This window comes from Gopherus evgoodei, chromosome 3 (assembly GCF_007399415.2).
Source record: "Gopherus evgoodei ecotype Sinaloan lineage chromosome 3, rGopEvg1_v1.p, whole genome shotgun sequence".
Lineage (NCBI taxonomy): Eukaryota > Metazoa > Chordata > Testudines > Testudinidae > Gopherus > Gopherus evgoodei.
Genome location: NC_044324.1, coordinates 171,215,221 through 171,230,618, shown reverse-complemented (window position 1 = coordinate 171,230,618; position 15,398 = coordinate 171,215,221). Strand labels below are relative to the sequence as shown.

At 40.4% G+C, this 15,398-nt stretch overlaps 1 protein-coding gene across 11 annotated transcripts in view; it reads right to left on the bottom strand.

Moving 5' to 3' along the window:
* The window catches only part of ENAH (ENAH actin regulator), a 182,279-nt gene that overhangs the window by 15,039 nt on the left and 151,842 nt on the right, over positions 1 to 15,398 (bottom strand). For 2 of the 11 annotated variants that reach the window (XM_030557409.1, XM_030557412.1), the window contains 8 exons: positions 14,848 to 15,167; positions 12,793 to 13,590; positions 10,078 to 10,370; positions 9,665 to 9,789; positions 9,118 to 9,172; positions 8,725 to 8,773; positions 7,048 to 7,114; positions 1,946 to 2,008 (listed from right to left, as the gene is read on the bottom strand). In XM_030557409.1, coding sequence (XP_030413269.1) covers positions 1,946 to 2,008; positions 7,048 to 7,114; positions 8,725 to 8,773; positions 9,118 to 9,172; positions 9,665 to 9,789; positions 10,078 to 10,370; positions 12,793 to 13,590; positions 14,848 to 15,167 — 1,770 coding nt within the window. Of the gene's footprint in view, positions 1 to 1,945; positions 2,009 to 2,215; positions 2,246 to 7,047; positions 7,115 to 8,724; positions 8,774 to 9,117; positions 9,173 to 9,664; positions 9,790 to 10,077; positions 10,371 to 12,792; positions 13,591 to 14,847; positions 15,168 to 15,398 lie in introns of all 11 variants that reach the window. The other 9 variants (XM_030557408.1, XM_030557410.1, XM_030557414.1 and 6 more) reach the window with 7 other exon arrangements.

Here is a 15,398-nt window from a genome sequence, read left to right as displayed (position 1 = left end):
ATAGAAAAACCTAAATTCTACTACTCAGTGTGAAGACACATTAAAGATCATACTAAAATTATATGTTTTTCCTTCATGGATGCCTTGGTTTCTTGCAATAAAGGTATTTTGTTAAATCAACCCTATCAAATCTAATTTCCTTCGGAATTTGGTATTTTTAAAAATTTCAGTCAAATCTAAAGTTTCCACTTACACTATTTGGTACCCTTTATTCCTCACAGCTGCAGTTGCAGCTGGATGCTGATACTGCCAAGAGAAACTATCATCTAAAGAAAACAGTTTCCAAAACAGCTCAATGAATTCCTGAGATTGCTACTGAGCTCCCCCATGTGGTGATTCATAGAATTACCTACCAAAACTGTGAGGCAACTATAATGTGCAATGAGAACTTGATTTAAACATGCAAGATAAAGATCTGATTCATGCTAACATGCAAAACACCACCACCAAAGATAATTAGCTAATGGGGGAACTTTTCATACAAAAGAATAGGTAGTCACCACAGTGTTTGCTTTCATGAAGAAGACATTAGCAAAAACATTTTTTAAAAAGTTGAGAAATTTGTCAGTAATTTTCTAGATTGTACCACGCTTTTTTTAAGTGAAAACTATTTTAATTCTGTAGCATTTTGTTCAGAAATGTATTTAGTCTTTTCAAAGTACTTTAAGACACTTTCTTTAAAAACAATTTAACTCTTTGAACACTGGCTTTTTAAAAACTGCTAAATTCTTTGTTTTGGATGACAGATACATAGTTTCACTCCCCTCAAAAGTTTAAAATATGCCCAGAATTACTCAATCACAATTCTGCAAATGTCTTTGCAACATAAACATGTTAATATGTTGAATGAGCAGGGTATGCATTTACCATGTTCTTTCTTTAATAAGGATCTTTTAGACATTTATGTTGGACAAAATCTATTCAGTGAGCAGATCAACTTTACTGTATGATGAACAGCAATTATTCTTTTACCTGGTAATAACAGTTGTAAAATACATTCTGAGATGAAATACATTCTCAGGAAGTTAGTAGCTAGATGATTCTATGTGCCAATCTTACTACTTCGAAAAACCGTAGCTTCACAGGACTTTACAAGGTGCTCTTCAGAAGCTGCAATCAGACGTACAGTTATACTGTAATCCACGTTTAATTACTGTATAACTGAGATATTTTATATAAGTGGCATTACTTTACAATGAGATCTATTTTTGACTACACGACTGTTCTTTGGGTCACTATTGATGAGATGTTGAATTATTTTAAATCACATGGGAAAACATGGTGCATTCTGCAATTGGGGATGAACAGAAATTCTATTGCACCAAGCAGCATGACATACATCTTAAGCACCTTATTTTGAATTGAAAGCAGATAAACTGCCTTGCATTTAAAATTACCAGTGAAGCTCCCTATCTTTAAGGTTTCTGAAAATGGATACAACTATAACTGAAGGAAAGACAGACAAATTGTTAAGAGGAGCTTTATGTTAGTGGTTCTCAACCAGTGGTCCGGGGCCCCCATGGGGGCTACAAGCAGGTTTCAGGGGAGGATGCCAAGCATGGCACGCATTAGATTTGCTAGAGCCCAGGGCAAAAAGCCAAAGCCCCATGGCAAGGGACTGCAGCCCAGGACCCTAGGCTGAAACTGAAACCTGAGCAAGTTAGCTTTGCAGTGCCCAAGCAACTGCCCTACTTCCTACCCCTTAATGTCAGCCCTGGCTTTTACATGCAGAAAAACAGTTGTTGTGATGGCTGTGGAGTTTTTATTGCATGTTGGGGGAGGGGGGCGCTCAGAAAGAAAAAAGTTGAGAACCCCTGCTTTAAATTATTTGTGTTTGTGGTGATTACCGATCCATGTAGAAAAAGCCCAGCCGTGTTATGGTCAAGTTGGTTAATTGAAAAAAAAAAAAAAAAAAAAAAAATCTCAAACCCTAACAGGATGATACCTGTTTAATGAATCATAGGACCTGTTTTCAGAAACAATCAGATTTTTCCATGGAGACTCCCGTCTATGAAGGGGGAAAAACACTAACTTAGGCTACATTAGAGCTAGGTTATATGCAGTTTTAGAAAATGAGTTATATTATAGTTTAAATTACTATACCAATTAAATCCTGAACACTAAAGGAAAGGATACTTAAGTCATTTAGAAGCTTAATTTTAAATAGGATAAATAGGTATTTTATTTATTTTGCATGTTTACTATGAATACCGACCTCCCTGTTGAGTCTCCTTGCTGAGTTATTCTGAAAAGAAAAAATTCTGCTTTACTTGTCAATTTTTCCAGACATGTCCAACAATCCTCATAAGCAACTTAGGTCTTCTCTGCATATGTCAGAAGGAGATTTCAGCAGGACCTAGCAGGAAGGAGACTCCTACTACCTGTATACTGAGCATTGGTGACAAAGCATTCAACAGTCTTGACCAATGTACTCTAAGCAGCCAAGCCCACTGACTAACTAGGGACAGAAAGGCCTTTAAAAAGACAGTTCTCAGCATACATCTTTGCTGAGGAACATATGTCAAGATTTCAGTTACTTGTAAGGTATGAAAGGACCTTCCCATGGCAACCTTAACACATTCTATTGAAGCTTTTTCCCCTCAGCCCATGAAGCGTCTGTGGACAAGGCTGATGGGGGAAGAGAGTCTTAGCAGCTCTAAATGAAAAAGTAAGACCTTTAGCTGCTTGGATCTGCTGCTGCTAGAAAAAACTACTTTTCTGGATACCTTTCCACGTGACAAATATGGAGTCCTTGTTTGACTGGATGAGTTCTACATAAATACAACTAAAAGGCTATGACTCATTCAAACTATGCCAAAATCCCTCCTTGGAGGATTTAGAAGATGGGCAAAACCCTTGGTGGGGCAGTTTCCTGCTGTGAAAGAAGACTCAGACTTGTGAATAAATACTTGGACTGTTCTGAAAACAGTTTTATTCTCACAAAAGGTCATAAAACATTCTTAACAGGAGATGGCAGCTCTCCGGCTCATCTGATTGAAGCAATCATGATGATAAAGGCTGTTTTAAAAAGAAGAGGAAGTTATTTAACTGGAGGTTCTTCTAGATGTGTGGTCCCTGTTTGTATTCTGCTGAAGGTTTACACATGCGCACCATGCATCCAGGGCACCATGAGCCTGGAGTCAGAGAATTTAAAAGCAGTAGTGTCTGTGGGTCTGTGCATGTGCCCTGAACTTGATTCATGGTTTTGTCCCAGATTATAAAGGGAGGAGCAGACTGACTGTGTCTCCAGTTCCTTCTTCACTGCAAATCAACAGATCTGCTGCAGAGAGGAAGGAGGGCAGAAAGTGGAATACAGATAGGGACCACACATCTCAAAGAACCTCCAGTTACAGATAAGTAACCTCTTCCTCATCTTCGAGTGATAGTCCCTATTGTATTCTTTTGAGGGTGACCAGCAAGCGGTACCTAAGTTGGAAGAGGGCACAAGAATGAAGGTGGGAGAGATGAGTGGAGGACAGCTGCACTGAAAGAGGCATCTGTCACTGAATCTTGCACCAAGTCATAATAAGTAGCGAAGGTGTGAACCAAACTCCATGTGGTCACTCTACATATATCCTGAAGTGGCATGTCATAGAGGGAGACCATGGACTCTTGTTGAGTTGGTCCACGCTCCGAAGGTGACTGCCGCCCCTGAATTCTTTCAGCTATTGCAATAAACAGTCAGATCTCCTGATCGGTTTTGTCCTGTGTAAGTAGAAGGCTAAGGCCCTACGGACATCTAGGGAGTGGAGTCTTTGTTACTCTTCCAAAGTGTGTCTTTTCGGGAAGAAAACAGGTAAGTGGATAGGTTGATTAATGTGAAATTGGAAGACTACCTTTGGCAGTAGTCTGGGATGCAGAGGCGAGGAAATTTTATCAGTAGAGAAAGTCATGAAAGGAGAGCCAGCCATCCTGGCCCCAGGCTTGCCAACTTTTCCTGCTAACACGATAACCAACAAAAAAACAGGCCCCCAAACTAACTATTCTATTCAAACTACTAGACACTACCTAAAAACAATTAAAAAAAGGGTAAAAATTAACTATATATAAAGTTGCTTGAGAAAGTGCGTCACAAGCAAATGGACACCAATTGTTCCAAACTGGACCATACAGCAGTGAGAAGGAACTGGAGATGCAGTTGGTCTGCCCCGCACTTTATCACCTTGGATGAATCCATAAGGCCAGTTCAGGGAGCATGTGCAGTCCAACTGACACTACTACTACTAGATTCTCCAGTTCTGGATGCATGGTGGTACAGATGCAGGGTGCACGTGTGTAAACCCTCAGCATAATACAGTAGGTATCATCACTCGAAGAACACCACAGATTTTAAAACCAAGTTTAGACTCCACAGATGGACCACAAGGTTCAACTTGGTTTCAGGCAAGATACAGCACTAATAAAACATCTAATATAGAAATGAACTCCTGTTATGAACTTTTCCATTTTCCTTTGATTGCTCCAAGAATGTAAATTTATCGCTGAAGGATGGTTGGTCATAGGTTATGAAAGCATGTGTCCCAGAAACCACTGTTTGAAACAGCAGTTCTCAAACTGTGGGTCAGGACTCCAAGGTGGGTCGCAACCCCCTTTGAATGGGGTCACCAGGGCTGGCTTAGACTTGCTGGAGTCTGTGGCTGAAGCCATGATCTTCAGCTTTGGCCCCCCTGCCCAGAGCAGTGGGGCTTGTGCTTTCGCCCCCCCACCCACGGCAGTGGGGCTTGTGTGGACTCAGGCTTTGGCCCCTCCTGCTGGGGTTGTAAAGTCATTTTGTTGTCAGAAGGGGGTTGTGGTGCCATGAAGTTTGAGAGCCCCTGGTTTAAAAGTTCAGACAGCAAAATATGGTGGAATGCCTTCTGGATTCCAAAATAGAATCCTCATACAAATAGCATTTTGTGATTAAAATCTCCCTCAATTGCCAGGCTATCAGTTGTAAGCTGGACAGACCTGGTGAAAAAAGAGGTTTCTGCTGCAGCACATACTGCCTGATGTGGAAAGACAGAGGCAAATGAGACAGCCATCTGACCAGGCTAGGTTAATGTGGCATCACATGGCAGCACAGCACTTTTAACGTCAGATATTATTTGCATTAGAAGTGACAGCAAACAAAGCACTTGTTCTATAGTAGGAATAGAGAAGTCAACTGCTAGAGCAGGGATGGGCAAACTACGGCCCGTGAGCTGCACCATGCGGCTCGGACCTGCTCTGGCGCTTCAGCTGGGGAGCTGGGTTGGGGCTGCACCATGTGGCTCCCAGAAACCGTGGCATGGCCCCGCTCCGGCTTCTATGCGCTCCAATGGGAGCTGCAGGGGCTGTGCCTATGGAGGGAGCAGCGTACAGAGCTGCCTGGCTGCGCAGGAGCCAGAGAAGGGACATGCCACTGCTTCTGGGAGCCGCTTCAGGTAAGCACTGCTTGGAGACTGCAACCCCTGAGCCTCTCCCCATACCCCAAAATCCTCTGCCCCAACCTAAATCTCCCTCCTGCTCTCCAAACCCTCAATCTCAGCGCAGAGCACACTCCTGCACACCAAACTTCTCATCCACAGTCTCACCCCAGAGCCCACATCCCCAGCTGGAACCTGCATCCCTTCCCGCACCGCTGTCAGGCCCTGATCCTCCTCCCGCCCGCTGAACTTCTCAGTCCTAGGCCACAGCACCCTCCTACACCCCAAACTCCTCATCCCCAGCCCCACCCCAGAGCCTGCACCCCCCCCCATAACCCAAACCCAATTTTATGAGCATTCATGGCCTGCCATATAATTTCTATTCCCTGATGTGGCCCTTGGGCCAAAAAGTTGCCCACCCCATGTTAGAGCCTGCCTAGTTCTTGGAAATTAAAAAAAAGATGCTAACAAGCTGATTGTGCTTGATGCTGCTTTTATTTTCAAGCACAAGATCTAGGGGGATGAGAATATTTTGCTAGCGACAGAAATGGGGCATTCAGCTACAGGATCTATGTTTGATTAATTTTTCCCCCTTTCTGTGTAGTTATCCTATTGTCCTTTCAAACTAACAACAAGAATCTCTCATTATATTTGAAAGAGAACATTTTCCTCAGGGTTAATCGAGAATCTGGTTGTCTTTTTTTAGATCCTCACAAGGTATTTCTCAAGGGAAAAAAATTATCATTAGACTAACTATAAGAAGTTTCTCAATCAGAGTTCCTCAGCACTTGTATGCAGGACATACAGGATCATTAATTGAACAATTCCTTATTTTTTACCTTATGGCCAAAAATATATGCATTTTAGCGGGCTTTGGAGCTGTGCTCTGGCTCCAGGCAAGAACCTGCAGCTCCACTACTCCAGAGCTGCTCCGCGCTCCAGCTCCACTCTAAAGCCCTGCATTTTAGGATCTTTATGAGAGCGTTAGTTAAAAAATTTATCCCAAAAGGTAGAATGGCTATCCCGGCCATTTCTCTGTCAGGTCTGTTATCTAACCAGGCACTGACATTTTGTCTGACGTATTAGCAAAGAACTGGGTAGTGTGTTGAAGGATCTCTCTTTGCTGTATCCCTCAGAATGGAGTTGGCCTAAACACATTGCTTAGGGTTGTCAGATTTGGCTGAGATCATCAGGCGTTGGCCTAAATACCTAGTTGGGTTTGTATATTCTCATACTATCATAATACCGAGGGACTAGGCTGTTAGGCAAGGTCATCTGCTGTTGAGCGCATGAATGAAATCTCTTATCTGCCTTTAGTGAGAGGACAACTCATGTTTAAGGACTGAGGGAGATGCATCTTGAATGGAAAATGAAATGTTTCCATAACTACAGTTATACCACAATCAGAAAAGTTGTAATTTGATATTTGTTAATAAGATTCTACTTTCAGCATTTTGCATTCATTCCTCAAATCCTCCTCAAAACTCAGTATCAATATTCCTATACTCATAAAAACATTAGAAATGAAATCTATTCGGCTGCCTTATTTACAATAGTTAGATGGTATTTATTATTTCTATTCCAATATTTTTTATGCACAATGAATAACGACAATGCTGCACACATCTGAAAGAGATAAGTACTGATTTAAAAAGCAGTGTACCTGGAGATAACAGGTGACTTGCTTCCATTCACTGTATTTGTTCTTTCCCAAGGTTTTCTTGTTAGTTCTTTAGATATATAAATAAAATCATTAGAAACACCAGCTTTCATATTCATTCATCACTAACAATGCATAGGAAGTAACTTCAGATAGCTATGGACTTAAGATACTTAACTTTTACCATCTTGCATTAATTCTTCAAAATTAAACCACCACCTGGAACACTATTATCTTTTAATTTTTTTTTTAATCAGTTACACTACGTGTAGTGCAGGTAGCACCTAACTGTTTTACTTTGTCTTTGTATAGTACATTGTGCAAGAGGGCCATAAGATCGGCTGGGGCCTTTAAGTCTTACTCCAACAATCACCTCTTTAGATTCATTATATTCATATTATGTTGAAAGCTAGCCTCATATATACTCAAGTTCTGTGCTCCATCTAGTGGAGTATGTTTTCAGTTCTATTAGAAATTCTCTCCAAGAAGTTTTGGCTCACTATCTTGAGCCACCTACAGCACTCTAGAGACAAATAATGGTACATGATCATGGGCAATGAAATGCTCTTCTGTCTAACAGTTAAGGATGGCTGCATAAGAAACTGGCAGGGTAGAGCCAAGGATTAGCTATTAGTGATTAGCTGCAACAAATAAAAGTCCATTACTCTGTCTAGAGTCCTGTTGTAGTTACTATATATCAGAGGAGGAGCCATGCTGCAGAGATATTAGAGGTATACACTTTATTAATACAAGTTTAGAGATATTAGTATACAAGCATACTTTGCCAGGTTACAGTAATAACTGTCAATAGTCCAGGTCGGACCACAGTAGTCTCTCCCTTGCCCCACCCCATTGAACTCCTATCCCTGCCAGTGTCCTGTGAGTGTTGTCAGGCAATTTGCTTGATAGCCGCCTTCTATGTTCCCTGCCAGTTGCCTCTTACTCCCATGCACTCAACTCAGTGGGTCCCTGCACTGAGATGGGAGTTCTGGGGCAAGTTCTTTTGGTGTATGTCACCTGCTCTTCCCCAGCTGTATGAGATGCTTGCACTACTACTGGATGGCAACAGAGACTTAGCCATTCAATAGCAGAATACATGAGGTTTTGATTATGGTATAAAAACCAGATGGCAAATTCAGTAGCCTACATTTACAGCTTTGTCCCCACATAATACTATTATATCAATGACTGCCTATCCTGCAAACACATTGCCATTAGCTTCTGTTAATTTTTTAAAACTTTGAATCCAGTTCAAGTGTTTGCAGCTGTACATTTCATGTGAAGTTTTACATTTAGCTGTGTATGTTAAATGCCAGACAACAAACCTATTTAAAAACCACTTGACTTTGTTCACCTCAACTTTGTTCAAAGAGTGTGTACTATTTATATTAAGGCTATCAGTGGATTTGTGCACAGTAACATAAGAGAAAATAGTAAAGATTAACCATAAATGGGGATAATTTGAGCTTTAGACAAATTATTACCAATGAATAAAAACAAGACTTATTTTTTAACTACTGATCATACTAAGATACTTATGTTATTTCATTTTCATGACAACACACTCAGGATCATGAATTCTGATACCATAACAAAACAGTTTTTATATAAAACTTCAGCACTAACACTGAAAGGGAATTCTGAAAAGTTAAGTGCACTTCACAGATTTATACTACTTACCAGGTGTGCTTGTTGAAGGAGGCTTGGAAGTTGAAGGCTCTGATTCTTCCTGATTAAAATGAGGAGAAAAAGCTTTAGAATCCTGAAAATCTAGTCAGATTGATGTAAAATTGTTTAATGGAATTGTTTACATATTTATAGCTAAATCTTTTTCAGGAAGTTAATGAGCTCTGTTCACATAAAATCTCACTAGAAAGTACAGAAGAAATTTGTAAGAACTAAACTGAATGTTTAAGACAACCCCATTGAACTTGTAACCTTTGAAAAAAAATAGAGGTTTTATTTTTCCATTAAGACAAGCTGTAAATGATTTGTAATTTGAACCACTAGAATAACTTTCTTGTATAGCCTGGTATTAAAAATTCAAAGCCAGCAAAATAATAATCAATTTACAATTTTATCCTCTTTCTGCTCTGGTTCTGTTGATCCCTTTTCAGCAATTCTTCTCCTAAAAGACAGAAACGTGAGTTAAGAATGAAAGGGAGATGGCTAAACTTATCAAAGTTATAGCTACAAAATGGAAAATATTTGTTTAGTAATGTTAAAGGCATACACGACTTGAAATCTAGATCAACTTAAAACAGTAAAAAGCAGTTTCAAGTATACACTTTCCACTGAGTCTTCCAGCCAACACCAATGGTTTTGCAATCACATTTTCCTATTTAAAATGTTGGTTTTTGCTCCCACCCTGCTGAGCAAAAGAGACAGGCAGAGGGAACTAGCCACTTGACTATTCACGAGTGAAAATAAAATTGACTGTACGCAAAGTGCTAAGAAACACACAAAGGAAAAATATTTCTGTAATTTTTCAGTTGTAGATTACAACAGTAGGTACATTCTATGACAGAGGTATGATTTTTAAGTTCACAGTATCCCTTTAAGATTACTGTGAAACTATCATACTATCTACAGATGTATAAGAATACAATTATTTGTTTACCTCCTGGCTAGCAGAGCGCTCATTTCTTCCATTAATCCACTGCCTCCCAAAGGAAGTGGTCCATTTCCACGAACACTGTCTATTTTAGATGAAGCTCCTCCACTTGAACTAGAGGACTCTTCACTCTATGATAGTACACAAAAATAATAGTATATTTGAGAACTATTTATTAAAAATCATGATTTTACATTCAGGCAGAAAAACACTAATGTAACATACTACAAAAATCACCTGAGCATAAAATACAGATTCAATGAATACATCTAAGAACTCTGCTTTAATTAGTCAAATTGATCTTTGGGTAGACCTATTCCTGCTACTCAAGTTATTAATATGTTAGTAGAAATTATTCCAAAGTTACCCTCATAGAATTTAGAAGTGTAAGTCATAGACAAATCCAGATTTACATTTACCCGTGACACTTTCCTAAGTTTGGCTCCAGCGAGTGCAGCTGCTAGTCCAGTTAAAGGGCGACAGTCTTCAGACATAGATCCCATAGAAAATCCAGAGGTAGGGAGAGGAGGGGCAGGAGGTGGAGGAGGAACAGGAGGAATAACTTGGCTAGGAAGAGGCGGTGGTGGCGGTGGCCCTGAGGGTGGAAGTGGTGGTGGCGGACCTGGGGGAGGTGGGATTGCTGCTGAAGACTGGGCTGGGCCAGGTGGTAGTGGAGGTGGGGGTGGAGGCGCAGGTGGTCCTTGGATGACACCTATTTGAAATGAAAAAACAACATTAAGAATTAAGACTAGTTGGATTTTATTTCCATTGAAATAAGGGCTTTTCTTCTTAGTACATACTAAGAAAAAAAAAAAGTCTTCCTAAATTAACTAGAAAAATATTGTGTCTTGTTAAAACACAGGAAAAATAACCCACCTTGGGGGAAAACAAGTTTTTAAAAATACAAATACATTAACGAGCATTATATTGTACATAATGCTGTAGAAGAGAAGAGGTTAGCCAAGAGAATCCTTAGACATGCAACACAATGACACTATTCAGTCATTTCACTATAACAAAAGAACTGCTATATAAACAGAAAAGTGGGAAGAATTTTAGAAGAAAACCGATAAGGAACAACACAAGCACTAAAAATTATGAGAGGAAAAAAACAAACACTCTTTCACCTGATAACTCAGAATGAGTCTTGGCTCAAATGCAAACCTAAAATGGAATGTTCTTTGCAAGCAGGTGCTCCCACTCCACCCAAACATTTAAACAAACCTTTTAAAAGTTATTGTTAAACTGAAAGTTCTAAAACTTGATTTCTAGACTTACATAAATACATCTTATCTGTAAATATTTCAGAACTCAACTCTAATTATTAAATATAAAATACATTAGTGAGTTAGAGAATTGTTATTCTTGTAAAATAAAATTTATAGGGAAAGCAATTGTTTTTCATTTTGTGAAAAAAATACATTTCATACAACTCCTTTAATTTTCTAAGTTCAGAATGATATGCAGTATGTTTTGAGGAAGAGCATTGTTTAAGTATTACTACAAACGCAAAAGAGTTTATTCCATGAGCACAAACAGGCAACTATATATGAACCTGTAACTTTTTTTTTTTAAACTTTTTCTGATTATTATAAAAAGCCTTAATAAATTTGAAGTGGAACATCATCATCCAACTTAATAAATTTAAGAGCTTGACTTCACGTAAAAGTTGCACCGCTTTAGCTTGAATTAGTATTTAGTTTAACTGGTGCAAACATACGCATGGATACTCAAATCTTTTAAATCCTTGTTTATGTCAACTTAAAACCTATTGATTGTTGACTTGAATTATTTTAAACTAGGTTTATATCAAATTAAGAGCATGCACAAGATTTTGCATCACTGTAACTAGAATTTAGAACTAATTGTAGCTACACTGGTGTGACTATGTCAGGGACGGGCAAACTATGGCCCAGGGGCCACATTCGGCCCTTCAGAGCAGGGTCGGGGGGTTGCCACGCTCTGCGTCTGCCGTGACTCTGCGCAGCTCCTGGAAGCAGCAGCATGTCCCTCATTCGGCTCTTATATGTAGGGGCAGCAGAGGGACTTCACATGCTGCCCCTGCCCCCAAAACACTGCCTCCGCAGCTCTCATTGGCTGGGAAACACTGCCAATGGGAGCTGCAGGGTTGGCGCCTGTGGATGGGGCAGCGGAAAGAGCCGCCTGGCTATGCATCTGCGTAGGAGTCAGAGGGAGGTCATGCTGCTGCTTCTGGGAGCTGTTTGAGGTAAGCACCATCCAGAGCCTGCACCCCTGACCCCCTCCTGCGGCCTACTCCCTGCCCCAGCCCTGATCCCATCCCACCCTCTGAACCCCACGGTCCCAGCCCAGAGCACCCTCCTGCACCTTAAACTCCTCATCCCCAGCCCCACTTCAGAGCCTGCACCCCTCCACACACCACTACACCCCGCCCCAACCCAAAGCCCCCTATCACACCCTGAGCTCCTCATTTCTGGCCCAACCCCAGAGCCCGTAGCCCCACCTGGAGCCCTAACCCCCTCCCAACCCCCAATTTCGTGAGCATTCATGGCCTGCCATGCAATTTCCATACCTAGATGTGGCCCTCGGGCCAAAAAGTTTGCCCACCCCTGCTCTATGTATAGATCTGGTCTAGCACATGAGTGTGTGTATTCACAAATTCACACAACCCAGATATATCTTGTACTAATTACATACTCATAGCTAATACTTGGACTACCTCATAAGTATCAATAAATGGTTCAGATTACTTTTCACTAAGACCAACTCACACATTCAAAGCTCCATCATATGCTCCCTTGGTTCACACTGCAATTAGGAATTTACTACTACTACCTAGTTTTAGGGAATTCTAAATAAACTAATGATGCAGAATTCATCAAATAATCACAACTCAAGTGGTTCTTGAAAAATAAGATCCAACAATTCTAGATATGTATTTTATATCTTTCACAGAGCATATTATCCCAACTCTTCTCTTCAGAGCTTTATAATATCCCCTATCATCCCTTCAAAAACTGTATTTTGTTGCAGTATTAAGATCACTGCAATTTCAAAATTATTTTATTAATTTAAGACAATTACGGGTTTTGATGCAAACTGGTTTTGGGTGCATTCCTGATTAGTTAATTAGTAGCAATAACAGAAAGCCTTACCCTGCTGAATCGGAGGTTCAATCAGCTGAGAGGCTGCCTGCAAGACTGGCTCAGAAGCAGAGGAATCTCCCAGCACAGAGTTTAGAGAGTTCTCAACAGAGGCAGGGGTAGCTGCAGAGGGAGAAGGGAGAACACTAGGCTTGGATGAGGGAGTTGAGGCATTAGGGGAGCTAGGAGAAGGCGAAGTTGGAGGTCCAGAGAGTGAGATAGGTGGAAAGGAAGGCAGTGGTGGCGGAGGAGGTGGTGGCGGCGTTGGACCCGAGGTAGAAGGTGACGGAACTAGGTAAGTTACAGACTCAGGAAGCCCATTGGGAGGAGTAGGAGACTGGGGCATTTGGGACACAGAACTAGAAGCAGAAATTGGCAGGACAGGTCTTGGACCAGTAGCTTTGCCTGGTGGGCTGCTGATCATTACTGGAGGAGATGGGGGAAGAGGTGCAAAACTGGGAGCAGACCACACAATGGACTTTGTATTTGGAGGCAAAGAAGTTGGGGCATTCACAGGAGAAGGTGGTCGAGAATTTTTGTTCAGAGGACGAGGAACTGTAGCATAATGGGGAAGAACAGGGTGGAAGGCAGAGCCTAAAGATGTAGCAAAACGTGATGCGGAATGCCTTAGTGGCGGTGTAGGGGGAGTGGAAGTTGGTGGTGCAGTAGTCACTACAGCATAATCCGGAGTGGAATCTGACCCTGGTGCTGATATTGCTTTTGCATATGATGGAGGAGGTGCTGAAGGAGGCTGGCAACTGGAGTATTCAGGAAGTGGTGTGCTATACAGAGAGTTGTCGAAAGATGAAGCTGGACAGAAGATGGAAAGCAGCAGCAAAGGCAGGATAAAAAAGGAGAGAGAGAAAAAGGGAGCTAATGAAGCAACAAAATCAGCATTCAAACAAAATGTATAAATGTAGACAATAGTTAGTACCAGAGGATTAGGCACAAGTGAAAATACTGCTAGGAAAGTTTTTATATACTATAAAAATCTACTTTTTAATTTCACCAACTATTTTTGTGCCAACATTTGAATTTACAAGCACATTCTGGAAATCTAAAGAAATATGGCATAAGTTCTCAAATTCCATTAGTGAAATAGATTAGGCAACATGATTTATTAATTGGTCCTTCCATATCAGCTTTATCTTTGATTAGTTGCAACGCAAGTGTAGTGATCTTAACATTCATTCTAATTTAACCAATAAAACTAATAAATAGGCAGTAAGCAAACGTGATTCTTCCCCTCCCCAGAATAGGGAGATCACTCCATATAAGAGTAAAAATATTCAAAGTGTAACACAAAGAAATCAATACTTTCTTCTCAAGCAATTTGTTTTACATTAGATGGTTTAGTTTCACCAGCAGTTGATTTCTCACATGCATTAAGTTAAGTAATTAAGAAATGCTTAACTACATGTATCATTACATTACAAAATTCAGAAAGCGAAGTTAGCTCCTGGTTTATCTTTGGATCCTAACTTGCTGCAGATAGTTTACTACAGGTTATATCTACTGGTACATCAAAAACTGATATCTTAATATAAACCATATCAATTGATAAACAAGAAATAAGACTCTTGGTGTGATATCTGCCTTGTAATGTTACCAATCTGGCTTATGTATGCACACACCTCTGGAGTGTACAGATTCTCTTAAGCCAATGGTGTCATTATCAGAATACATAAGAATGTATATGATCTTGCTTAATTGATTAAAGTAGACTAGAAAGTATTAAATGGTCATGTCTTCGGGTGCCAACAAACTCAAAAACCTTTTGTGCAATTACAAAATACAGTAAACAATAAGCACCATTTATAACGTTTTATTTCAGTTATTGGAAATTACGACAATTCTAGAGAAAAGGATGTTCTCCTGAGGTCAGGCATCCAGAATTATAATAGTTAAAAAAAAGAAGTTAATCCCAGAAAAATCAAGATATGTGACTGAGAAACAGGTTTTGCCTTCACATAAATACTTACTGTCAACTCTGCCCTGTCCCACTCCATTGACTAAACACAAACAATCAAGCCAGTACTTGAATACATTCAGTTTTGAAATTCTTACCAGCATTTGAAATTCTTCTCTCTCTCTCCCACTCCAGTTGTTCCCTTTCTAATTGTTCCTGACGTTCTCTTTCTTGTCTTTCCCGTTCAAGTCGTTCAAGTCTCTCTCGATCTTGCCTCTCCCTTTCTTGCCTCTCCCTTTCTAGGCGTTCCTGTCGTTCCCTTTCTTGCCGCTCTCTCTCCATCTGTTCCTGTTCTAGTCGCTCTCTCTCAAGTCTTTCCCTTTCTAGTCTCTCTCTCTCCAGCCTCTCCCGTTCCATTCTCTCACGATCCAGTCTCTCCCGTTCAAGCTCCTTCTGCCGTTGCTGTTCTTGCAACTGTCTGCAATAGAGAAAACAAGGGAAAGGTTAAACTGAAGAAAAAAGATGCAGGAGTACTATAAAGTAACAAAATATGTGCAAATTTGCTTTGTCTAATTAAAGCTTTTTGTGAGTTCACTTGCCTAAGGATGCTGTTGTAAAAAGTCTTGACTAAGATAAAAAGGTGGTTTTTAGAACATGTTGGCTAGCATGTGCTAAATCTATAGTAATAGCTGATGTTTTACACATGCTT